This window comes from Ovis aries, chromosome 8 (assembly GCF_016772045.2).
Source record: "Ovis aries strain OAR_USU_Benz2616 breed Rambouillet chromosome 8, ARS-UI_Ramb_v3.0, whole genome shotgun sequence".
Taxonomy (NCBI): domain Eukaryota; kingdom Metazoa; phylum Chordata; class Mammalia; order Artiodactyla; family Bovidae; genus Ovis; species Ovis aries.
Window position 1 is genome coordinate 74752514 of NC_056061.1, and position 25998 is coordinate 74778511.

The following is a 25998-nucleotide window of genomic DNA, read 5'->3' on the forward strand; positions in this document are numbered from 1 at the left end:
TAAATAACCATGTGGCTCTTTGGGAAAGAATGGAAGGACTTTTGCATTAGATGTGGTGATGAAAGGGCCCTCCTCTTTAGAATGTGGCTTCTAACTTTGGTGGCTGAGATCTGAGAAGTGACTCAGATCTGGAAAATGGGCCTGGATCAGATGTTTGGTAGGGACAGCTGCCTTTGACTTCCTGATCATCCAGCCTTGTGTTCTGTCTCTCTTTATTTCTTTCAGTAGTCCAGTTAGTTTGTATATAGGTTCCTGCCCATATGTTTGCCTTTAGGATCGCCCTGTGCGATGAGCCAGCATCACATTCTCTGCAGTCAGGCCCTGGCTGGCATTGAGACTCCCTAATCACTTTGACCCCTGCGCCTACTTTTCTGCTGCCCTAGAGCACCCCCACCCGGAATCTGATTTTTCCACAAACTCCATCCCTGTTCCTGATAGAAGCCCACAGGTACATAGTCTCTCCCACCATCCCTGACCTTCTGCAAAAGTCATCCTTGAGCTGTTGGAGATGCTTCTGATCCACGCTTTCCTCTTGGGCTCCATGGAGTCCATCAGGCTTTCCCATGGAGCTGGTGGGCTGCACACTCTCCTGCCCTTTCATACGGTGTTGCCCCGGCAGATTCACTTCTCTGAGCCTTGGATCCCCTCCTCTACCACCTGCCTCGGAAGTTCTGGACTTTCTCTTTCATGCTGTAGGCCAGGCCTTTCTCCAGGCTTCCAAGACCCATCCTAGTTGGAGATCACCACATCTCCCTGGCCTTGCTAAGCCCAGTGACCCATAATTATAAACCCTCCCTTCCCCATTTTGGGTTCTGTGCTCATCCTCCCCACCCCCAGCCCCACTGGCTGTGATCCGCTTCCTCAGGAACAGCCCCCTCACCCTCTGAATCTCCCACAGGACACTCAGAGAGAAGCTGACAGTCCTCTGGATTTAGGCCTTTCCTTCTGAACCAGCCTGGCCCATCCCTGGGAAACGTATGTGTCAGTTAGTGCCACGTGGGGAGTATGTGAGCAGAGTGGAAATGGGGCACATCCAGGGTTGTGGTGTTTTTCACCTGACTGAGGCTTCGTCGTCTTCCTCAGCTGTACCTGGTGAGGGGGCTTGGGGCAGCAGGCAGAGCGGTCCTGCTCTTTCAGCCCAGCCCTGCAGCCCTACTCTGCTCTCACAGAACTGGGGGAGGAGGCCTATGAGTCTTCTTCTCCCAACCTCACCCTCATTGCACTTTGCCTTCACAGACGCTCACTCTCTTTACTATAACTTCACCGTCTACCTTCAGCCCAAGCGTAGACAGCTGTGGTGTGAGGTTCAAGGCCAGGTGGACGGAGAGGTTTTTCTCTCCTATGATTGTGGTCATGCTAAGATCATATTCACAAGTCTACTAGGAGAAGAAGTGAAAACCATAAAGGCCTGGGGTATACAGGTCGAAACACTCAGAGACATCAGGGACTGGATCAAGGACCAACTGCATGACTTTACACTGGAGAAATGCATGGCCAGAGGTGAGTTAGAAAGTCCAAGTACAGGAGGGCCAGATTAGGGGCTCAGCTACATTCACTGTTTATAAGTAAAAAATATAATTGGATATTGGTCCTTCCCTATAGCCTGTTCTGGGCGCCACTTGTCAGGGTCTAGTCCGGGTGGATTTAGGGTAATTTGAAGCAGGGAAGGAGTAGGCGATTGATTTAGAGAGAGATAAGAAAAGAATGTTGTAGATAAGAAAATAGACAAAAAGAGGCTGATATTTCTTGGTTTACATAGGAAGCCAATAAAACTTCAAGATAAGATGTTTGCCCTGTTCATGGAGGCCACAGGTGTCCTCCTGGTCTCCTGAGGGAGTGAAGACGCAGAACGTCTTTCCGTTTAAGTCTTAGAAACCCGGGCAAATAAGTGAACGCAGGGAGCCTCTATGTTCTAAGGGATCAGCCTGAAAAAGAGAGTAAGAGGGAGAGTGAGAATGATTGACACGGGGAGACCAAGCTGTTTTGGTGAGCAAGACCTCATAGCTTTATTTTTAAAAAGGACTTTTATATCTTTTTCACAAATGATGTTGTGTACATTATCTTTTGGCCTTGGAGAACTGTGAAACATTTTAAGACCCTATTTTGATAAAGGCTGTTCAACCAGAAAACTTATTTTCCCTTGAAGTGTTTTTTCTTTATATGTCTAATCCATGTCAGCCTCAGAAAGTATCAAACAAAGTTACATTTTTGAGTGAGCAAAGGTGCAGTAAGTTACAACAAAGAAAAAACCAATTAGCTCAAAAGTCTGATGCAGGTAGTTACAAGGCTACATTTTTTTTTTTTTTTTACATTTTAACTATGTTAACAAATACACTGGCAGATGCACAGTGGGTAAGAGATATGGGAACATAGCAACAAGTATTGGCTCAACAGTGAAATCTTATACCAGCGCTACTCTAATAACTTTTTAACTCTTTGAAAGGCTCTATGTTTTAGGCTTTCTGTGCCTCTCACAGTTGGGAGGGTGTAAACAATCACATGTGTAGTTGTAAAAGTCTGGGTAAGGCAAGTTAGAGAGCCATCAGAGGGGTTTGAGCCAAAACACTCCTTTTATATGCAGGAGACTGTTAGCTGGAGCTCTAAGTTAACTCTTTCCAGAGAAAGGTGGTGGGGGGACAGCCCCCTGTTAATGTCAGAAGAGTTGGTGAGAGCATAATGCAGTAAGGCAGGCAGACTGTGGTTTTGGGGGCAGATGTTTGAGGAAGCCCAGGGGGTTGTCCTCGAGGCCTGATCTCGCCTTTGCGTTTTGTCAGGCCCCTTTCCTCATGACATTTTCCATGCGTGGAATTCCCCATGCTGGCTCCCAGCACCAGTGGAAGGAGTGGCCTTTGGGGAGAGCACAGGGCCACATTAGCTGGGCCAAGAGAAGTGGACCCAGGTGGGGCAAAGAACCTGTCAAGCTCAGAGGCTGAGCTCTTTCTTTCCCACGGTGGGAGCAGACCCTCTCACACTGCAGGCCAGGATGACATGTCACTGTGAGGATGACAGACACATCAGTGGATCCTGGCAGTATGGTATGAATGGACTAATGAGCCTCCACTTTGATTTGGAGAATGGACGCTGGAGAGTGGATCACCCTGGAGGCAGATGCATGAAAGCGAAGTGGGGGAATGACAGAGCGGTGACTGACTTCCTGAAGGTCTCCATGGGAGACTGTCAGGCCTGGCTGCAGGCTTTCATGGTGCGCTGGGAGGAAATGTTGAAGACCACGGGTAAGTGAGAAGGGAGGAGAAAGTGATCCTCCTCTCATGGTGACATGGACCCACTCCCGTGTGTGTGTATGTGTGTGTGTGTGTGTGTGTGTGTGTGTGTGTGTGTGTGTGTGTTTGAGGAAGTGATCCATCAGGAGATGAGTTGTTCCTGGGAGAGCAATGACCCGGGGATGCTCTGTCACATGCTTCCTCTTCCACCTCCTGACGTCTCTCCTCACAGCACAGGCCTTTGGTCAACTCAACATGGATTTTTGCTAATTCCAAACCTGTAGACATCTTTTTGATTTCTGGGGTTTATTTCTCACTGTACCCTCTTTCCAGAATCTTCTTTTAAATGTCACCAATCCTTCTGGAAATCTGTCAATACCACCTCTGCTGTAGCTCCTGAGGACTGCATCCTCATGTCACCATCTCTGATGTCATAGCGGGATTGAGTGCCTGTATTGGAAACCTTGCTCCCCCATTAGCTGTCGGAGCCCTGTGAAGAGTGGGCTCCTCCCTTCCCCCCATCTGGCCTGAGGATCTATCTCAGGGGCCTCCATGTGATGGGTGTAAACTGTCTGCATAATAGGGGTACCTGAGTCAGGGGAGCGAGGAGGCATCCGCCAAGCTTGAGGTCTGGACAAGGGCTTCACTCTTACTCTCCTTGCAGCATCACCGACCATGGTCCCGCCTACAGAGCAGCCCATGGCCCCAGCCATCAGTCCCATCACCTGGATCGCCCCTGGGGTTCTTGCCATTTTTGTCATAATGGGCATCGTAGCCTGCATCCTTTACAAGAAGAGGTACTGAGGGCAGAATTCAGAGGGAAGGCAGAGGCACAGGGCCTAGTGTGGGGACAAGGAGGGGAGTCCCACAGGCTGAGTCACAACTGTTGCTGCTCCAGGAGCACCGACCTAGCCTATCCCCTTCCCACAGTCTCTACTGTGGGGCTCCTGCTTGCCTGCTTGCCATGCCACTTCGTATGAGAAGAGGCCTTTGGAGTAGGGTCTGCAAACGCCTTCCCACACCTTCCTCCTGGATTTGGGAATCCCATGCAACCCCTGCCCTTCACTGAACCTCCTCATCCTGGAAATGAGCCAGGTGAGTAAGACCTCATATAACCTGACAGCAAGAACTCAGATAAGCTCAGGCCTCAGTTCTGTTAGCTCCTCACTGTCAGATGACAATGGGAAGTGGGGGGGTGGCTGGGTGCAGGAAGGCTGGGGACCTGTTGAAGTTGCACAGACTGCTGGCTGGCAGGGCCCAGGGTAGGTGGTGTGAGAACAGCAGGCACTCAGGGCGAGGGCAGGACTCACGGGGGCTGAGAACAGCATGGGGGCTCCACATGATGTGTCAGAGGGAAGGGGACCCACCCAGGGGCCAAGATGAGAGGGGCCGGGCTCCCATCCCAGGAAGAAGGGGTGGGAAGGCCTTTGCAGAACCAACTCCAAAGGCCTCTTCCTCACAGGAAGTGGCTTGGGTCAAGCAGGCAAGGCAGGAGGCCCACAGGAGAGACTGGGGGAAGGGGTGAGGCCAGGCCTGTGCTCCTGGAGCAGCAGCAGTTGTGGTTCAGCCTGTAACCTGCCTGTCACCAGCCTCCTGGGGACTCAGAGCCTCCATCACTGAGCGACCCTGCCTTGAGCAGAGGTGTCTGGGGGTGGGTGGGCCTGAGCTGGAATGGAGGCGCCCAGCTGGACAGGACCAGGAGGAGATGGGGGCAGGGACCCTGGTCCTGAGAACTGTGTGTGCTGCTGGCTCAGAGGCTGGATGGGCACAAAGGAAGGAGATTTGCCTGCAGCCCCCCAAGGCTGTCAGGAAGCAAGGCCACTCCTCTGAGGACCTGCTCCCTGGTCCTTTAGGCCCCCCTCGGGGAGGATCCGGACCTGAGTAAAGGGAGCGGATTGATTCCTCACTGGCTCCAGTTCTGAGCCTGAGCAGGGGGTGTCAGGGCCTGGGTGACTCTGTCATGCAGGAAGGAAGGAGGAGGTGACAAGAAGCTGCTGGGCCTGGGGTGGGGGTGGGGGTGGAGGACATAGGAGCCCCTCAGTGAGAGCAGGGCCGGGGGGGTTAGGGAGGGGCAGCCCCAGGAAAGTGACAGGAGTTCCTCAGCCTTCTGGACCAACACCTGTTTCTTTTCTGCAGGAGACGGTGCTCCCAGGAAGCCCCTGACAGGGGCTCTGTTGGCCTCAGGACTCAGTCTTTGCTTGGCTGCCTTACTTCTCCTGCGTTCACTTTAGTGCCAGGAGAGCAGACCTTAGGAATCCCAAGCCTGTCTATCAGTTATAATGACACGGTGGCTGCACCATCTGGAGTCTCTTGTCCCATCTGATGAGCATCCTCCTCAACATCTTTAGTTTTTTCAAACCTAATTTCTCTTGGTGCTGAGTGACGGAATCCCTGAACTGAAACTTTTAACTATTTGAACAAGAGATCTCCACAAACAGAACTCTTTTAGTCTTTTTCTAGTTTTTGGAAAATTAGACTTTTCCCTGCATCGTGACCTTTTTCTTACAAATGATGACATTGCTGGAAAAATACATCTGCTGTTACAGGACTCAGGGATTTTTTCCTATGTCCAGAGAAACAACTTCAGTGTATTTTCAATGGAACACAATTTTACGTTGACTGATTCCCTTCATGATTTATTACCCTATTGGCACTGAGTCTTGCTCGATTCTTTGTGACCCCATGGACTGTAGCCCACCAGGCTCCTCTGTTCATCAGATTTCACAGCAAGAATACTGAAGTGGGTTCTTATTTCCATCTCTAGGAGCTCTTCCTGACTTAGGGATCAAATCCTTGTCTCCTGTGTCTCCTGCGTTGGTAGGCCAATTCTTTACCACTAGCACCACCTGGGAACCCTTTATGCTGCTGCTGCTGCTGCTAAGTCGCCTCAGTAGTGTCTGAATCTGTGCAACTCCATAGATAGCAGGCCACCAGGCTCCCCCATCCCTGGGATTCTCCAGGCAAGAACACTGGAGTGGATTTATCTCCACACAACTATGGACACCCTCCAGGGAGTCATCATCTTTTTGCAGGTGGAGAGTCTTGTCTCAAGGTTTGTGGCTGCTGACTGATCAGGGTGGTGGTTGCTGAGAGTTGTGGTGGGTAGCGCAACTTCTGAAAATAAGACAACAATGAAGTTTGCCACATTGTTTGACTCTTCCTTTCACAGAAGCTTTCTCTTAGCATAAATGCTCTTTGACGGCATTTTACCCACAGTAGAACTTCTTTCAAAATTGGAGTTAATCTTCTCAAACCCTCCTGCTGCCTTTGCAACTAAATTTATTCTAAACTTAATATTCTAAGTCCTTTGATGTCATTTCAACAATCTTCACAGAATCTTCACCAGGAGTAGATTGTATATCAAGAAACCACTTGTTTTTGCTCATCCATTAGAGTCAACTCTCGTTTATTCCAATTTTATCATTCAGTTTAGTTCAGTCGCTCAGTCGTGTCCGACTCTTTGTGACCCCATGAATCGCAGCACGCCAGGCCTCCCTGTCCATCACCAACTCCCAGAGTTCACTCAAACTCATGTCCATCCAGTTGATGCTGCCATCCAGCCATCTCATCCTCTGTCATCCCCTTCTCCTCCTGCCCCCAATCCCTCCCAGCCTCAGAGTTTTTCCAATGAGTCAACTCTTCACAAAAGTATTGGCATTTTAGCTTTAGCATCATTTCTTCCAAAGAATACCCAGGACTGATCTCCTTTAGAATGGACTGGTTGGATCTCCTGGAGTCCAAGGGACTCTCAAGAGTCTTCTCCATTAGATTGCAACAATCAGTCCAATCTTTACATTAGGCTCCACTTCTAATTCTAGTTCTCTTGCTATTTCCACCGCATTGTAGCTACTTCTTCCAGTGAACTCTTGAACCCCATCTAAGAAGGTTAAAATCAACTTCTAAATTCCTGTTAATGTTGTTATTTCAACCTCTTCTCATGAATCACAAATGTTTTGGGTGGAACTTATAACTGTGAATTCTCTCTAGAAAGTTTTCAATTGACTTTGCCCAGATCCATCAGAGGAATCACTATTTCTGGCAGCTATAGCCTTACAGAAACTATTTCCTAAATGCCATGACTGGAACATCATGACTGCTACTTGATAGGTGGGCTACAGACGGATGTTGTGTTAGCAGATGTGATAACAACGTGAATCTCATTGTACTTCTCCATCTGGGCCCTTGGATGCTTTCTTAATGAGCAGTGATATCTTGAATCTTTTTTGTGAGTAGTAGGACTCAACAGTGAATTTAATATTTTTGGTAATCAGTGTTGTAAACAGATATGCTGTCATCTAGACTTTGTTGTTCCATTTGTAGAGCACAGGTAGAGCAGATTTAGCAGAATTCTGAAAGTCACTAGGGTTTTCAAAAGGTAAGTGAGGCTTAGCTTCACCTTCAAGTCACCAGCTGCATTAGGCCCTAACAAGAGAGTCAACCTATCCTTTGAATCTTTGAAGCCAGGAACTAACTTCTTGCTAGACATGCAAGTCCTTGGGGGCATCTTCTTCCAGTAGAACACTCTTTTCTCTACACTGGAAAGCTCTTAATTTAGCATAGCTATCAACATAGATTATTTTATTAGATCTTCTGGATAAATTACTGCAGCTTCTGCATCAACCCTCACTCTTCCACTCTGTACTCTATGTTAGGAAGATGGCTTCTTTCCTTAAACTTTATGAACCAACCTCTACCAGCTTTCAACTTTTTATCCCTGCAGCTTCCTTACCTCTTTCAGCCTTCATAGAATTGAAGCCAGCTAGGGCCTTGCTCTGGATTAGGCTTTGGCCTAAGGTAGTGTTGTAGCTCTTGTGGTCTCTCATTCAGACGACTGAAACATTCTCCATATCAGCAGTAAGGCTGTTTTGCTCTCTTCTTATTCATGACTTTAGTGGAGGAGCACTTTTGATTTCCTTTATTTGAGTTCACAACTTGACATACTATTTGGGGCAAGAGGCCTAGTTTCTGTCCCATCTTGGCTTTGACGTGCCTTCTTGAAAAGCTTAACCATTTCTATCTTTGGATTTAAAGTGAGAGAGGTGTGATTCTTCCTGTCAATGGCATAATTTCGATATTGCTGTGTCTCGGGGACGCAGGAGTCTCAGGAGAGAGATGGACGGGTCAACGGAGCAGTCAGGACACACACACATGTCGGATGGCAATGTGCCCATGGTTCCTGGCGCCTCAAAACAATTACAGTACTAACACGAAAGATCATTGATCGCACAAAGGCAAAATCAAGATGGCCAAGAAGGACGCCCTGAGCCCCACTCTCCCATGAACACACCAAAACTGCAACCACATACAAAACAGCTCTCTTTCCGAGAAAATGACCTGAAACCGGCAGAACATCCCCTCTACAACCAGCATAGAGAAAGAACCACGCTGAGAAGGGCAGGAGCAGAAAAGAAGGGATGTAGTCAGGACCCTTTGGCCAGGTACTCTCAAATAGAGGGGTCATCACAAACTGGAGCATTCTGCCTAAAGAGCAGGAGGTTTTGGCCCTACACCAGGCACCCCAACGCTGCAGCAGAGAAGCAGCGCTGCACCAGAGAAGCAGCCCCACGTCCCTCCTCCCTCACTCCTGTTTTAGAAACCAAGAGGGTTTATGATCTGGAGCACTGGAGGACTGTGGGAAATGGAGACTCCACTCTTAGAGACCATGGGCACAGAATTATTTGCTTCCTGTCCCAGCACAGAGTCAGCAGATTGCAAAGTGTCTGGTGTGCTGGCCAACATCTGGAGACCATGCCTAAAATTGGCTCGGGCTCACAGCCAATAGAGCTCCAGACAGGAGACTCCCCGCAACCCATCCCCCCAACACGCACACATACATACACACACAGGCACACAGGGAGAAGCCAAAGCTTGGCTCTAGCCAAACTCTCAGCTTTGCCCCACCTCCATGTGACGCCAGTCCAGGCTAAGACAATCACTGCAGGTCCCTGGGATCCTGATGAGTTGTGTGACTGCATTGCCACACTCAGGGTTATCTGGTAGAAGCCCTGACTCACACCCAGTCCGGCACCAGGCTCTACCTTGTGGTCACCCATCTGCCGCCCACGGAGAGCAGCAAACTCTGTGAATCAGCAGGTGCAAAGGAGACAAGAAGGTTTTCAATGGACTCACTAGAGTCTCTGTGTGGGACAGACCTGTGCTGGGAGGCTGGTTGGAGGACAAGACACCCACAAGGGTGGGCAGGACTCAGGGTTGGGTGGGGCAAGAGCTTCGTGGGGCCAGGTGAGCTGTGTGGGGACAGACTCTCTAATGAAGGGCTGGGGGTGGGAGCCTGAGTTGAATCCCCTGGAGGAGGCAACCCGGAAGCCCCTGGTAGACTCAGACCACAGGGAGGAAAGACTGGGAGAACAGGAGGAAGTCAGAGGCTGCCACCAAGGATGGGCCAGGTCAGCCCCATGTGTGGAGCACAGGCCGCAAGGACCTGGGCACCCAGACTCACCCCATGCCTGCCCCTGACCCCCGGCCTCACTCCAGATCCCCAGGCGTGAGGTCAGAGGTGGAGGGCTGGGGAGGTTGCAATTAGTACCGGAAGCAGTTTCATGGATGTGGACTATAGATACCTCCAGAAACAGGAATCTGGATAAAATTCTGACTGCTAGATTCTTCATGTTGCCATGCCTCAACTTACACATTTGTCAATGGGAAACGCTACCTACGGGAATGAACAGAGGCTGAACATTCATTTAGGACCTGAGGAGATCATGCAGGTGGCCCCAAGTGTGTATATGCTGAGGACTCGCCAACCCCTGACTCTGGAGTTGTTGTTGTTTAGTCACTAAGTCGTATCTCTGTGATCCTGTGGACTGTATGCCTCTAGCCTCCTCTGTCCATGGGATTTCCTCAGGCAAGAATATTGGAGTGTGTTGCCATTTCCTCCTCCAGGGAATCTTCCCCATCCAGGGATGGAACAGACATCTCCCACATTGACAGGTGGATTCTTTACCACTGAGCCACCTGGAAGCCCCGTATCAGGTGTTAGTGCTGCTAAAAAACACAAGGAACCCGGGGATCCAGAGAAGGGGCTGGATAGAAGAAAGGGGAGGGACAGATCATTGAAATTTTGAGGAACATCAGTCCCACAGAGAGTGTGGGGAGCCTAGGGGAGCCCCCCGGAGAGACTCCAGTGGGAGGACTCTGGGGACTCATTCCCTTCTCCACTGGCCAACCAGGCTCCTCCTCAAGGGTGGGTCACCCCAGGGCTCCAGGTGGCAAGGGCTGCTGGCACCAACTTCAGTCGTGCTTCCTGGTCCTGCTTCTGCTGCCCAACTGTGCCCACGAAGCACAGGGTGGTGAGCTCCTGGTGAACCTGCTGGGAGAGGGCAGGGTTGATGCATTATAACCAGAGAGTGGGACCAGACCTGCCTTGATTAGAGAGCCCACAGGCGTGGTGTTGCCTCTGCCTCCTCCTCCTCAGTCCTTAGGTGAGCTCCTTTCCTTGTTGGCAGCTGCTGGGCTGATTGGCCACTTTCAGGCCAGCAAAAGCGCAAACTGGTTAAAATAACAATACTCAGACTATGGGAGGTGGGGAGGCGAGAGGACAAGGAGAGAGCATGGCAGGAAACACTGCCATCCCTAAGCTCCAAGCCCCTCAGCCATGCCTCCAGGAGTGGGAGCCCCCATGGCAGGGCTGGGACAGGCGACCTTCCTGTGGGGAAGAACCCGGACACCCCCTGAAAAGCACACACCACTCATCTCATCTGTTTACACAAACCCTTCTCCTCCACACGACCCCCTGCCCTTGACTCCCAGGCGTCTTTACCAGCCAGGAACCACCCGTGCCACCCCGGGCTCTCCCTTCCCCAGACACATCCCCTTAGGGGCCACAGCTCCTCCTCCGCAGCTCACTAAGTTCATTCCACATCTCTGTATCCCGAGAAGCCCAGGGCCTCCAATACCTTCCCACCTGTGAAGGGACCCGAATCACACTCTCCACCAACTGGTACCTTATCCCCTGCCTGAGGACTCACCCCAGCAAAAGCCTCCCAGCCTGGTCCCCAGGAGGGTCGGGAGCCCATTCTTCTGAAGGGTGACATGGGGCCGGAGGGTGAGGAAGGGCACCACCACTTCTGACCTTTGGTCCCACATTCCTATCGTCCACAGACTGTGGAAATGGCAGCCTATAATGGTTATTGATTAAGACAGGAGCTGGGGAACTCTTCTACAGAAGACAAATCTGTTCGTCTCTTCAGGCCTTTTGGCGTCTGTCTCTGTGCACGTCCAGGTTTGTGGTGCGAAAACAGGCAAAGACAACGTGAAAAACCAGAGGAACCCCTCTGACCACTGCCCTGGTTTGCGAACCCCAGCACTGGGCGACTCATCACCTGGGGAATTATCCAGAGGCTGCCTCGGCTGCCTTTGTATGAATCCCAACCCTGCCTGGTCTGCCTTGTAGCCTCTGGTGATGGGAATGTGGTAGGAGGGTGGGTCCTGCAGTTACAGGCTAACGCCCCCCTCCTCTGCTGTAGAGTGGCTTCCTCGGTCCAAGGGACCACGAGGACCCTGTGTAACCACAGAGGTGAGCAGAGGACAGGGAGGTGCCACAGTTCTGGTGTAAGGTCTTGGTCCCCTTCTGCTCATCTTATTTGTTCCCTGTGGCCCTGCTTATGCCAAACCACACCATCACTTCTATCCTACGACAGCTGACCTCTCGGTAATGATTACCAAGTGGATGAGCCCAGTTCATCAAGACTGGAGGTCCCTTCTCTACCAGACTTAGGACCATATCAGTAGCCATGTTTAAATGTTAGGCTTTCCCCACTACAAGTGGTGTGGTCATACCTCTGACCCTGTGGGGCTGGGTTGTGATGCTCTGATTAGGATGTCACAAGCTGTCCCTGGGGGAGGGCGTGGCAACCCACACTGGTATTCTTGCCTGGAGAATCCCATGGACAGAGGGACCTGGTGGGCTACAGTCCATAGGGTCACAAAGAGTCAGACATGACTGAAGTGACTTAGCAGGCAGGCAGGTTACCCCTGGCACGATTTCCCCGCTGATGGACTTCTGTGTCATGGGTGCTGCAGGGTCCTAGGGTCCCTGTGGCGGATCCCGCTACACTCCTTCCTTCATGTCCTCTCCATGAACACCTTCCACAACTGAGGTGAGCAGTTGCAGAGGCCTCTGGTCTGCAAATTCTGAAATATTTAGTGTCCAGCCATTGATAGAAATGCTTTACACCAGGCAGACATAAAAAGGAGATGTGAAGGGATCAGAGCCCTGCATGCTTTCAGGTTACTATTGTTCACTAATCTCTGTCATTTTACCCTGAAAAGGGTGGTCTTGCAACATTCTGTTTGTAGCAAAAGAAAGGCAATATGAGAATGTACTCATACTTCTCAACTATGGCAGCCTTCACCCCATTCGTAACCTCAGAGACTTTTCCATCACTGGATGTAACCTGGAGAATGTGAAATAACCACTGTGTGGGTCTTCACACACCATGATACTCCTGTAAGCAGGATGCAGGATGGTTATATACTCAGCACCCTGCACCTCATGCATCACATGAATAACAGCGGGGCTGCGATGATGCTTCAGATCCCTGGACATGATGTGAGTCACACACAGGGTCCATAGGAATGTGGGGTGTCTTCTGCTTCCCAGTGTGCGCTTACCTGAGTCAATGGCCATGTGGCTCCCAAGGATGGGGAAGGCCAGAGGACCGGGGCACTGTGCTTGCCATGGTGATGAGGGCCCGCCTGCTGGAAACTGCATCTCTCTCAGGTAACGGGTTCTCGGTTCTGATAACTGGCTCAGTTCTAGAAACTGGGCAAAGTATCCAGACAAGCTGTTATGATGGCGGTTTTAGGTGTCTTGATTATCCAGCTTGTGTTCTATTTTCTTTGGTTTCTTGGGTGTTTTGTTTTCTGGTCGGCTGCCTGGCTTTTGGGATCTTAGCTCCCTGACCAGTGATCAAACCGGGCACCTGGCAGTGAAAGCCTGGAGTCCTAACCTGTGGAGCCCCAGGGCATTCCCTGTCTCATCCCTTTCAGTCGTGCTGTTTGTGTCCAGGTTGGCCGCCCATCCGGGTGTTTGCTTCTAGGATCGCCCTGTGCTGGGAACTAGCATCATACTCTCTGCAGTCAGGACCTGGCAGCCATCACATCTCTCTACTCATATCAACCATTGTGCCTGCTTTGTTCCTGACACGGTGCATCCCCACCTGGGATCTGCATGCGTTCAACCCGTTTCTGCTGGAAGCCCACTGGAGACACCATCTCCGAGCCGCATCCTGACCTTCAGCAAAAGCCCTCCTGTGTTACCGATCAGGGATCCTGGACTCGATCAACAGAAGTTGGTAAAAGTCCAGACACAAATTCAGGGGGGAAAAAAAGCTTTATTGGAAGTCATGAGGGAGCAAAAACAAGTAACATGTTCCCTTGCTGGCTCCAGACAGTGAGGGAGCCGGTCCCACCTATGAGATGAGGGTGGGGGAGGGTCCTGGGTTCAGGCCAGAGGGGGTGAGCTGGGTGTTTGTTCCCTCTTGGTGCTGCTGTGTGCAGGGATCATGACCAGTACCCTGCTTTTGCTCCTTGCTGCTCTGAAATCCCCTTGGGTTTTTGGTCTCTTTGTATCTTGTTATTATTTTCCCCAACTGCACATGCATGCAATTATTTTTAGCCCCTTACAATTTCTTTGTATTGTGATGCTTGATGTGACTTTTGTCCAGGTACACTCACTGCAGCAAACTGTCCCAGCCTGTCTCATTACCCACTGAGGGGTCTACATCCTTATTCTTAATGTTTAAGGGGCTGAAGCTTTCTTCTATCAAAACTCCCTGCTGGACAGGGACCACTGAACTGAGCCTCCCCTCAAGGTGCAGAAGTCCCTCACAAAGACCTACATGGATCTGGGCCACCCTCCACTGGAAGGGGCTGTATTCCTTGAGCCACCAGGAGTGTTATTTCAAACTGGTAGATCTTACAGACACAAAGTCAATCAAAAGGTTAAATAAACAAGGGCTAGAAAGGAAAGAACAACAGTAGCCATTAAAGGGCCTAGAAAGGGAAGGAACCAGGTTAATTTTGGAAGGACTTTCTCTTTTTTTAAAAACTCTTGGCAGAGGCGCAATCTCCTATGACAAAATTGAAGCCCCTCTACCTGTATATTTAAGGTGCATATTTACACCTTAATATAAGGTGTAGTAATATAAGGTGTATATTTCCTTGTTATTGATCTAGAGGGACCGCAGTGAGCGGTGCTAAAGAGGGATCTTAGTTCCCTGCCCAGGAATTGAACCTGGGGAGCTTGGTGTAAAATGAGGAGTTCTAGACACTAAACACCAGGGGCGAGATGCAAAGTTCCCTTGGCTCTTACCATCTTTGAAAGCAAGAATGTTTCAAGGAGGCAAAAGCTGTAAAAACAGATACCAAAGTTATTACTGGAGACATACAGAAATAGTTCATTTATTTAAAGACGGAGGCAAGGCAGAAATATACACCCAGAAAGGAGTGCAGGCATCCTGAATGAGCAGCACAAAGAAGCTAGGCTAGGGATTTAACACACACATACAGGGCTTCCCTCGTAGCTCAGTCAGTAAAGAATCTGCCTGCTGTGCAGGAAACCCAGGTTCGATCCCTGGGTTGGGAAGATCCCCTGGAGAAGGAAATGGCAACCCACTCCAGTATCCTTGCCTGGAAAATCTCATGGACAGAGGAGGCTGGTGGGCTGCAGTCCATGGGGTTGCAAACAGTCGGGCATGACGGAGTGACTAACACTTACTCACTTACATGTCTCTATCTTCCCTGGTGACTCAGTTGCTAAAGAATTTGCCTGCAACGCAAGAGACCCAGGTTCAATCCCCGGGTCATGAAGATCCCCTGGAGAAGAAAATGGCAACTCATTCCAGAACTCCCTTGCCTGGAGATTTCCAAGAACAGAGGAGCTGGCAGCTGACAGTCCATGGGATCCCAAAGAGTCGGACATGACTGTGTAAGTAACCTTCTTTCACTCTCTCTTCCATACATGCATCTATTCTTCCCCAACTCCCCTCCCATCCCCACCCAGGCTGCCACGTAACATTAAGCAGAGTTCTATGTGCTATACAGTAGGTCCTTGCTGGTTATCCATTGTAAATAAATCAGTGTGTACACGTTGATCCCAGACTCCCTAACTATTCCTTTCCCTTCATCCTTTCCCCCTGGCAACCATAAATTCATATTTTAAGTCTGTGAGTCTCTTTCTGTTTTGTAAGTAAGAGCACTTATATCATGACTTTTTTGATTCTGAGTATAAAGGATGTCAACAGGTGCTTCTGCCTCTCTGTCTGACTTATGTTGTTCGATATGACAATCTCCAGCTCCATGCATGTTGCTACATATGGTATTATTTCTTTCTTTCTAACAGCTGAGTAATATTGCCCTGTGTATATGTCCCACATCTTCTTTATCCATTTACCTGTGGGTGGACGTTTAGGTGGCTTCCAGGTCTGGCTACCGTGAGCAGTGCTGCCATGAACACAGGGTGCATGTGTCCTCTCAGACCCTGTTTCCTCCGTATCACCAGGTGCACTGAATCCCATAAGAAGGAGAAATGGTGAGACATCATGACCTCTCTCATGGGTTAGAAAACAAAACTCTCACATACTTCAAGTTTTCTGGAGACTGAGATGCTGATTTAAACAGCACCAGCATCATAAACAGGCTTCCCCAGTGGCTCAGATGGTAAAGAATCCGCCTGTCAACGCAGGAGACGCAGGTTCAGTCCCTGAGTTGGAGAGGTCCCCTGGAGAAGGAAACAGCAACCCACTTCAGTGTTCTTGCCTGGAGAGTCCCATGGACAGAGGAGCCTGGCGGGCTAAAGTCCACGGAGTCGCAAAGAGTTGGACACGACTGAGCGACTAACACTTTCACTTTCAGCATAATAAATTATTAAGGGAAATAGTCATAAATAAAACTTTTTTCTATTGAAAATAGGCTGAGGTGATTTCTCCAGACACAGAAAGAATCCCTGAGTCCTGTAATAGCTGATGGTATTTTTCTTGCAATATCATTAGCAAGAACGAGGTCACGAGGCAGAGTTTAATTATCCACAAACTAGAATACGATGAAAAATGTCCTGTTTATGGAGATTTCTTCAAGTACTTGAATATTTCAGTGTCGAAATTCCATCACTTAGCACCAGGAGAAAGTGGTGAAATAAATTGTTTCTGTTTTTTTTTTTTAGAAATGCTGTGTAGGATTTCGTCAAATGTGATAAAGCCCATGAAGTGATGCATCTACTGTGACATTGTAACTGGAAAACAGATTCAGGATTCATGGGGTCTGATCTCCTGGATCTAAAGTGAAGAGCAGGAGAAAGGCAGACAGATCACCTGCCGTGCTTCCTGGGAGCACCGTCTCCTGCAGAAAAGAAAGAGGCCTTGGTCCAGGGGGCTGAGGAACTCCTGTCAATTTCCTGGGGCTGCCCCTCCCCAGCCCCCCTCCAGCCCCGCCCTCACTGAGGGGCTCCTATGTCCTCCACCCCTACCCCCACCCCAGGCCCAGCAGCTTCTTGTCACCTCCTCCTTCCTTCCTGCATCACAGAGTCACCCCAGGCCCTGACACCCCCTGCTCAGGCTCAGGACTGGAGCCAGTGAGGAATCAATCTGCTCCCTTTACTCAGGTCCTGATCCTCCCCGAGGGGGGCCTAAAGGACCAGGGAGCAGGTCCCCGGAGGAGGGGCCTTGCTTCCTGACAGCCTTGGGGGACTGCAGGCAAACCTCCTTCCTTCACTCCCCTCCAGCCTCTGAGCAGCACACACAGCTCCCAGGACCAGGGTCCATGCCTCCCATCTCTTCCTGCTCCCTCCCCGCTGTGCACCTCCACCCCAGCTCAGACCCACCCATCCGCAGGTACCTCTGCTCAAGGCAGGGCCGCTCAGTGATAGAGGCTCTGGGTCCCCAGGAGGTTGGTGAGGTGCAGACCACACTGAGTCAGACCTGCTGCTGCTCTAGGAGCACAGGCCTGGCCTCAGCCCTTCCCACAGTCTCTGCTGTGGGGCTCCTGCCTTGCCTGCTTGACCCAGGCCACTTCCTGTGAGGTTGAGCCTTTGGAGCTGGGTCGGCAATTATTGCTCTCGGGTGATATGGGGTCTTATTCACCTGCTCATTTCCAGGGTGAAGAGGTTCAGTGAGGGGCATGGGTTGGCTGGGATTCACCTTCCCCGGCCTCACACCAGGCCCTGTGCCCCTGCCTTCCCTCTGAATTCTGCCCTCAGTACCTGCTCCTGGAAAGGACTCAGCCCAGGAAGACAGTTATGACGAAACTGTTGAGGAGCACGGGGAGGATCCCGGTGATGTGCTTGATGGCTGTGGCCGAGGACTTCACTGTAGGGGGCCCGTGGTCGGTGATGCTGAAAGGAGAATAAGGGTGAAGCCCTCGTCCAGACCCCAAACTTGGCAGATGCCACCTCAGCCCCCCTGACCCAGGTACCCCTACTATGCAGCCTGCTTGCACCCACACGTGGAGGCCCTTGTGACAGGTCCTCAGGCGAGATGGGAGGGAGGGAGGAGCCCAGTCCCCATGGGACTCTGACAGCTAATGGGGAAGCAAGATTTCCAACAGAGTCACTCAGTCCTGCTGTGACATCAGAGATGGTGACATCAGGATGAAGTCCTCAGGAGCTGACAGCAGAAGTGCTATTGACAGATTTCCAGGAGGATTGGTGACATTTAAAAGAAGTTTCCAGAAAGAGGGAATAGTAAGAAGGAGACTGGAATCATAGAGATGCTCTCATGCTTAGGATCAGTGAGAATCCGTGTTCAACAGTACAAAGGCCTGTGCTGTGAGGAGAGACGCCAAGAGATGGAAGAGGAAGGAGGGTGACAGAACATCCCTGGGCCATTGTTCTTCCAGGACAGCCCACCTCTGACGGGTCATTTTCACAAACACAGAGGGGTGGGTCCATGTCACCATGAGAGGACGACCACTTTCTCCTCCCTTCTCACTTACCCAAGGTCTTCAGCATTTCCTCCCAGCACACCATGAAATCCTGAAGCCAGGTCCAACAGCCTCGCATGGAGACCGTCCTGAAGAAGTCCGTCACAGCCCTGTCATTCTCCCATTTCTCTTTCATCCGCCTCCCTTTAGAATGAACCATTGTCCAGGATCCATTCTTCGAATCAACGAGGAGGCGCAGTTGTCCATTGAAGCCAAACTCCCAGGATGCACTGGTGTGTCCATTGCCTTCATGCCAGCATGTCATCCTGGCTTGCAGGGTCAGAGGGCCTATTCCCACCGAGGAAAAGACAGAACTCAGCCTCTGCACTTGACAGATATTTTGCCTCACCGGGGTCCACCTTCCCTGGGTCCAGCTACTCTGGTCCTGGTCTCTCCTGCAACAGCTGCTCTTTCCATTGGACTACTAGGGAAGGACAGTATCCAAATTTTTTTTTTAACCCGAAAACAGTGAATGCAGCTAAGCCCCCAGCCTACTCCTCCTGCATTTGGATTTTCTAACTCACCCTTGTCCGTGTGATTCTCCAGTGTAACGTCAGGCATTTGCCCCTGGAGCAAGTCTCCAGTGTCCTTGAGTGTTTCCCAGGCGCTCATACATTTCACTTCCTCTCCCAGTGGACTCAGGTACTTGATCTTAGCTCTACCACAGTCATAGGAGAGGAAGATCTTTTGATCAACTTCTCCTTGAACCTCACACCATGGCTGATCATCTCTGGGCCGAGGATCAATGGTGAAATTATAGGAAAGACAATGAGCATCTGTGAAGGCAAAACACAGTGAGGGTGAGGTTGGGGAAAAAAGACCCTGAGGCCCCTTCCCCCAGTTATGTGAGAGCGGAGTAAAGTGCAGGGCTGGGCTGACAGAGCAATCACACCCCACAACACACACCATACAGCCAGTGCCCCTCCTCTCCTTGTGGAGAAGGAGGAGTCCCCTGCCTGGCAAATTTCACACATCCTGGCTGTGTCCCCTTGTCCACCAGGTCCGTTCACAGCATCATAACCTTTGCAGAGACGTGCCAGGCTGCTCTGCAGGAAAAGCCTAGACGACAGAGGACTGTCAGAATCTAACCCCGGGTCTTGTGAGTGATGGGGAGCCTGTGGGGATGGTCCTGAGGAAGCAGGATCACAGGGAGGGGGCAAAGAGCTGACGGGTGAGCACAGAACCCAAGTTGGAGAAGGGAGAGTTCACAATTAGGGGTCACAGGACTTAGCAAGGCCGGGGAGACGGTGCTGATCTCCCATTAGGATGGGTCTTAGAAGCCTTGAGAAAGGCCTGGCCCACATGGCATGAAAGAGAAATTCCAGAACTTCCAAGGCAGGTGGTAGAGGAGGGGATCCAAGACTCAGAGAAGTGAATCTGCCAGGGCAGACACGGTATGAAAGGGCAGGAAAGTGTCCAGGTCACCAGGCGCCATGGGAAAGCCTGATGGACTCTATGGAGCCCGAGAGGAAAGCGTGCATGAGAAGCATCTCCAGCAGCTCAAGGCTGACTTTTGTGGAAATCAGGGATAGTGGTAGGAGACTGTGTACCATGGGCTTCCAGCAGGAACAGGATGGAAAATGGGGAAAGATCAGATTCCAGGTGGAGTGTTGTATGTCAGGAGCAAAGTTGGTACAACAGTCAAAGTGATTAGTGAAAGTTGCTCAGTCATGTCTGACTCTTGTGACCCTCATGGACTATACAGTCCCTGGAATTCTCCAGGCCAGAATACTACAGTGGGTAGCCTTTCCCTTCTCCAGAGGATCTTCCCAATTCAGGGATCGAACCCAGGTCTCCCGCATTTCAGGCGGATTCTTTACCAGCTGAGCCACAAGGGAAGCCCAAGAATACTGAAATGGGTAGCCTATTCCTTCTCCAGCGGATTTTCCCAACCCAGGAATCAAATTGGGGTCTCCTGTGTTGCAGGTGGATTCTTTACCAACTGAGCTATCAGGGAAGCTGAAAGTGACCAGAGAGTCCCAATGCCAGCCAGGGCCTGGCTGCAGAGAGTGCAATGCTAGCTCAGAACACAGGGTGATCCCAGAGGCAGAAAGATGGTCAGTGAACCTGGATGCAAACTGCTTGATTGACAGACAGAAACCAAGGAGAGACAAACACAAGACTGGATGATCAAAATTCCCAGAACTGAGCTACTTCTCAGAAGGCATCACCAAGGAAAGAAGCCACGTCCCAGTGAGGAGGGCCCTTTCATCACCACAGCTACTGCAGAAGTCCTTCCATCCTCTCCCGATGAGCCACATGGTTATTTACTGGGGTAAGTCAGTCCAATACTTTGCCACCTGATGTGAAGAACCGACTCATTAGAAAAGACCCTGATGCTGGGAAGGATTGAAGGCCAGAGGAGAAGCGATGACAGAGGATGAGATGGCTGGATCGACATGATACACATGAGTTTGAGTAAGCTCTGGGAGTCGATGATAGACAGGAAAGCCTGGCAGGCTGCAGTCCATGGGGTCGCAAAGAGTCAGACATGACTGAGTGACTGAACTGAACTGGAACTGCAGAAGGAGAAACTATTCCCACATTCATATGGGACCCAGTGTGCTGCTAACATCATGCACAGGAACGGCAGCATGATCATGGCCTCCGTGCTGTGAAGTGATGCTCCGAGGACCAGGCAATTAATAGACACGTGTCCCAGGTCCTGCTAACAGTGCTTATCTCTGGGCCCACAGATCCACTCAGTGTCCATTGCACATGTCCTGGACTTCTGACATGAATGGACAGTCTGTGTTGTTAGTAAACTACCATGGGTGAGGGTACTGTAGTCGTGAATTCCACATCACTCTTCTGACCCTGACTCCCCATCGCCTGATAGTACGTGTAAACAACAACATCTCCTAGAGGAAATCATGGAAACGAGTACCAACCTACAGTCTCCCTAGGCCTGCAGAGCTCTGGTCCATATCTTATCTCCGCTGAATTACCACTGAGGTCTTAGGTCTCCTCTAATGGTACATATGAAATATTTCAGGCTTCACAGACCCTAGGTCTCTGCTGCATCTGCTGTCCTGGCACAAAAGCAGTCACAATTGATGAATCTTGAGTGTGGCTGGACCTGCTTCTTGGGCAGATGACCCAACAGAACCGGTGACGTCATAGCTATCTGTGTTTGGAAAGGTGCTACATGCTGTATGAGGCATTTTACTTGGAGGCTCACAACACAGACTCCTAGTGTCCTGAAGAAAGGACACACCACTTGCAGTGAGAAAGCCCATACCATTCAGTGTGGCTCCTGGTAGGGTCCTGGGGCCTGGCAGAGAAGAGGCCTCTGGTCATGGAATGTCAGAGTTGCCCAGCATGATCTGGGTTCACCAACCCCCAACCATTAGTTCAGATAGGCCAGCCGTCATAGGATAGAAGTGATTATGTGGCTTGGCATAACCAGGGCCACAGGGAACAAATAAGATGTACCAGCAGGGGACCTAGGCCTGACACCAGAGTTGATACAGGGCCACTATCCCCTGCTCACACCTGTGGCTTCATGCGGTGTCCCCTGCGGCTCCTTGAACCAAGGAAGCCAGTCTACAGCAGAGGGGGTGCAATAGCCCCTAACAGCCAGATCCACACTCCTATCACAGTCCCACCACCAGAAGCTACAAGGCAGGACAGGGTACGTTTCTGGTTCATAAACAGACAACTGAGGCAGCTCTTGGATGATTCTCTATGGGATGGGTCACTCATTACTGGGGTCAGAAACCAGGACAGTGGACAAGTCTGGTTCTCAGTTGATGTACACATTAAGCTCCTTTTGCACCCAGATACAGATACCAAATTGCCTAAAGATGCTTTGAGATTTATTTTCTTCTGTAGAAAAAAGTCTGTCAACTCCTACCTTACTCAATATCCATTATAGGCTGCTGCTGTCCCAATTCCTAGACACTATGAATGTGAGAGCAAAGGGTAGAAGCGGGGATGCCCAGCCTCACCCTCGAGCCCTGTGTCACACTCTGGGAAACTCTGTTCCCGTCCGTCCTAAGTTAGGTCCTGGGCGCCAGGTCGTGTGGTTTTTTTGGGTGAGTTATCAGACAGAGGGATAAGATGCCAGTTGAGAGAGGGCATGTTTAGACTTTCTTCAAGAGACGGGAAGCTGTTGGAGGCCCTGGGCTTCTTGGGACCATGGAAAAATGGGTAATAAATTGTCTTGTAACCAAAAGGGCCCTAGAGCGCCTTAGTGGGAAAGACCCGCCCCCATGGTCTCTGTCTGCCTCTTGATTGTAGAAAAGTTTTAGTCAGCCAGGCCTCCTGTGAGTCTCAAAATGGTGGTTTAAGAGTTAAGGATTAGAACATGTGAAGATGGAGAAAGAAATACTCCTTAGGCTGGGAAACTGGTAACAATTTAGACTGTGAGCAGCCACAGAGCAGTGTCATGAAATTCCCAGTTCCCTGAAAGATAACAGAGCTGACACAAGCCTCAAGTTGCTTCTACAGGAAGCAGACCCCCAGCACATCAAAACTGCTGGCTGCAAGCACACAGACCCCCAGACTGGTTGAAACCATAAGCTTGGTGGTGCTCAAACGTTCGCCTTGTGCCAACCAACCTGACTGCACACAAGACAGCCACCTGATGGTCTGATACGCCCTGCAGCAGCCACCTCTGCCCCCTTTCTAACCTGGAAACTTGGAGGCGGTCTGAGGACTTTAGGTCACTATTTCCCCAGGGATCCAGACAAACCAACTTGTCCTTTTCCACCACTTGTTAACTTCACCAGTGGTAGGATCTGGGTTAACAATCTTCAATTAGTAACAGCCTGAGCTGTTGGGGAGGAGCTTTGACTCCAGGGAGGTGCTGATCAGTGGCTAGGCATCGAGTGCCTTTCACCGAGATGCATATGTAATTTTTTTTTTAAATAAATTGAATTCTTTAATTTTTTCAAGTGTTTTAAAAATCCATTTAATACTTAAGCCAGCCTTGAAGATAAGCACAAAATCTGTTTGCTTTTTTTTTATTTTAACACAACACAACTCCGGCACCCATTCTGTACATAGCACTGTTCTAGGTGCAGTAAAAGGGATTCTTAACCTTAAACTATGACTGCACCTTCTGGAATTGTGTTATCTCCTTTTCCAGAAAGTAAAAATAAAATCACCATTGTTTACTATTGACCTGCCCCAAATCCACTCCTGGCTCTGAAAACTACTGCTGCTGCTGCTGCTACCGCTGCTGCTGCTGCTGCTAAGTCACTTCTGTCGTGTCTGACTCTGTGCGACCCCATAGACGGCAGCCCACCAGGCTCCCCCGTCCCTGGGATTCTCCAGGCAAGAATACTGGAGTGGGTTGCCATGTCCTTCTCCAGTGCACGAAAGTGAAAAGTGAAAGTGAAGTCTTCCAGTCGTGTCTGACTCTTAGCGACCCCATGGACTGCAGCCAATCAGGCTCCTCCATCCATGGAATTTTCCAGGCAAGAGTACTGGAGTGGGGTACCATATGCTAGGATCTGCCAAATTTAAGGTGTTTCAGTGAATTCCTCTCCTACTTTCCCCAAAGTAAGAAGGCAGAACTCCTCTTTATTTAAAAAAAAATTAAAAAGGCAATTTTTCATGAAAGAGTAGTTTCTGTTTCTATTGTATTTTTTCTCTTTTTCTTCCTTCTAGCTTTTAAGTTTTCTTCCTCCAACACTGCCTTTTCCTATACAAGGCAACAGCATTTTTTCATTTTTCTTTTCCTAAGACAAAGTATTTTATCTTATAGACAAATAATTCCCAAGACTCGTGATAAATATTAAAGAAAGAAGAAGAAAGAAACTTAAGGGTTTCCCTGGTGGCTCAGCAGGTGATGAATCCGCCTGCAATGCAGGAGACCCCAGTTCAATTCCTGGGTCAGAAAGATCCTTTGGAAAATGGAGAGGCTACTCACTCCAGTTTTCTTGAGCTTCCCTGGTGCCTTAGATGGTAAAGAATCCACCTGCAATGTGGAAGACCTGGGTTCGATCCCTGGGTTGGAAAGATCCCCAGAGAAGGGAAAAGCTACCCATTCCAGTATTCAATCCTGGAGAATTCCATGGACTGTATAGTCCACAGGGTTGCAAATAGTCAGACACAACTGAGCAACTAAGCCCGGCACATTCAACAGTGAATCAACTACATTACTTTGATGAAGTAAAAACTAAAAAGCACTTGGCAGTAAGCTAGTCCAAGTATTTGCGTTGGAACAATTTTAAAAATTATTTATTTTATAACACTGTTTAAAAATTTCTTGGTCAAGAGATTTATACAAACATTTTCAGTTCAACCTATTGAAAGTGATAGCTAGAAAATATTCCACATCACTAAGTCTGTCTTAGAAAGTTCAGATGCTATGGCATTCCTAAGGCATAGTGTTCTGGAAGACAATGTGCTTTTGCGATGCTGGGTGATGTTTGTGACTGCCTGGCTCCAAGTGGGCCTTGACAGGCACCTTCCCCCTGACGCTGGGGAACTGTGAGAGGACAGTCAGACATAGGCTTCCACGGCTGCATGGAGCCCTGTGAGACACTGGGCCACCTGCTGGAACTGGGCTTCTCCTCTGAATCTAAGGCCCAGCACAAGCCATCACAGCAAATGGTTCATCAGGACAGTTGATAGGCTGGGGCACTTGATAACCTTCTTTCATATCTCTAAAGAGTCGACATCTGTGTAGGGTATTTGACCCAGAGCTATGAACTTCTACAGTATCACTCTGAAGGCCCACACATCACTAGCACTGGAGAACTAAAATAAATTATTTTTTTAGTATCTTTTTTTGTTTGTTTGTTTTTGGTTGTATTGGGTCTTAGTTGTCACACTTGGGATCTTTTTGCAGCATGAAGACTCTTAGTTGCAACATGGTGACTTCTTAGTTGTAGCATGTGGGATCCAATTCCCCAACCAAGGATCGAACTGGGCCCCTTCATTTGGAGTATGAAGTCTTAGCGACTGGATTGCTAGGGAAGTCCGGAGACCTCATTCTTAACCAGACGTTCATGAGCCATCCATTGATCCCACTTTTTCATTGTCCCCCACACAGTGAGAGTCCATGGGGAACAAGATTCTGGAGAGGGGCTCTCTGCACTCTTAACTTGAGGCTGTCATCAATGGCAGAGCTCTGAGCACCCAGGTCTTTGTGGAGGACTTCTCTTCTGACCAGGTAATCCATTCCACAGGCAATCTGACCTTGTGGACCAGGTCCTATTGAGAAATTGCCTGCGGATTATTGGCCTCTACTAATTTGTGCTGCAGGCTTCCCTGGTGGCTCAGACAGTAAAGAATCTGCCTGCAATTCAGGAGACCAGAGTTTGATCCCTGGGTTGGAAAGATCACCTGGAGAAGGGAATGGCCACCCACCCCATTATTCTTGCCTGAAGAATTCCTTGGACAGAAGAGCTTGGCGGGCTACAGTCCATGGGGTGGCAAGAGTTGGACAGGACTGACTGGCTAATACACACAGACACACAATCTTCAATGCTGTGAAAACTATTTACAATTCTCCCAATTCATGTAAGGCAATATCACCAGGGGTTTTCTCTTTCCTCTATGTACATAAGGGAAATAGGAGGAAGATTTCTGTGATGAAGATCTCATAGCTTGCAATGTTCAGTGAGAATCATTGTCACCTGAATTTCAGAAGCTTAATCTCTGTTTTTACAAACGATTCTATGCTAGTTTAAAACTCAATCCAGTTGTTGGGTTGTGGCCAAATACCTGTGCCTAGTACTTCTGGGTTACCTTGGTGGATTTCTGTTCTCTAGGGCTCTGATTGGATACCCCCTAGGAAATTTATTTTAGATGAGTGTTCAGTCCTGTTCTATCTATTCATGATATTACTAGATGAGATCCTCTCACATGGCCTATTAATAATACCTGC

The 25998-nt window shown here is 49.7% G+C and overlaps 3 protein-coding genes and 1 pseudogene across 3 annotated transcripts in view; 2 read left to right on the forward strand and 2 right to left on the reverse strand.

The window, feature by feature from the left end:
• LOC114116073 (UL16-binding protein 3-like) overlaps positions 1–6361 on the forward strand; it is an 83691-nt gene extending 77330 nt beyond the window's left edge. The window contains exons 2-5 of the mRNA XM_060419807.1: positions 899–1500; positions 2961–3233; positions 3886–4018; positions 5358–6361. Coding sequence (XP_060275790.1) covers positions 978–1500; positions 2961–3233; positions 3886–4018; positions 5358–5544 — 1116 coding nt within the window. The 5' untranslated portion in view covers positions 899–977 and the 3' untranslated portion in view covers positions 5545–6361. The remainder of the gene's footprint in view (positions 1–898; positions 1501–2960; positions 3234–3885; positions 4019–5357) is intronic.
• Positions 1–25998, forward strand: part of LOC106991302 (low-density lipoprotein receptor-related protein 11-like) — a 284456-nt gene that overhangs the window by 103263 nt on the left and 155195 nt on the right. The gene's annotated exons all lie outside the window — the stretch shown is intronic.
• Positions 18756–25998, reverse strand: part of LOC114108720 (UL16-binding protein 2-like) — a 189493-nt gene continuing 182250 nt past the window's right edge. The window contains exon 2 of the transcript XR_009601672.1: positions 18756–18931. The gene's annotated coding sequence lies outside the window, so the exon portion shown is untranslated. The remainder of the gene's footprint in view (positions 18932–25998) is intronic.
• LOC114116223 (tyrosine-protein kinase RYK-like) overlaps positions 24609–25998 on the reverse strand; it is an 83182-nt pseudogene continuing 81792 nt past the window's right edge.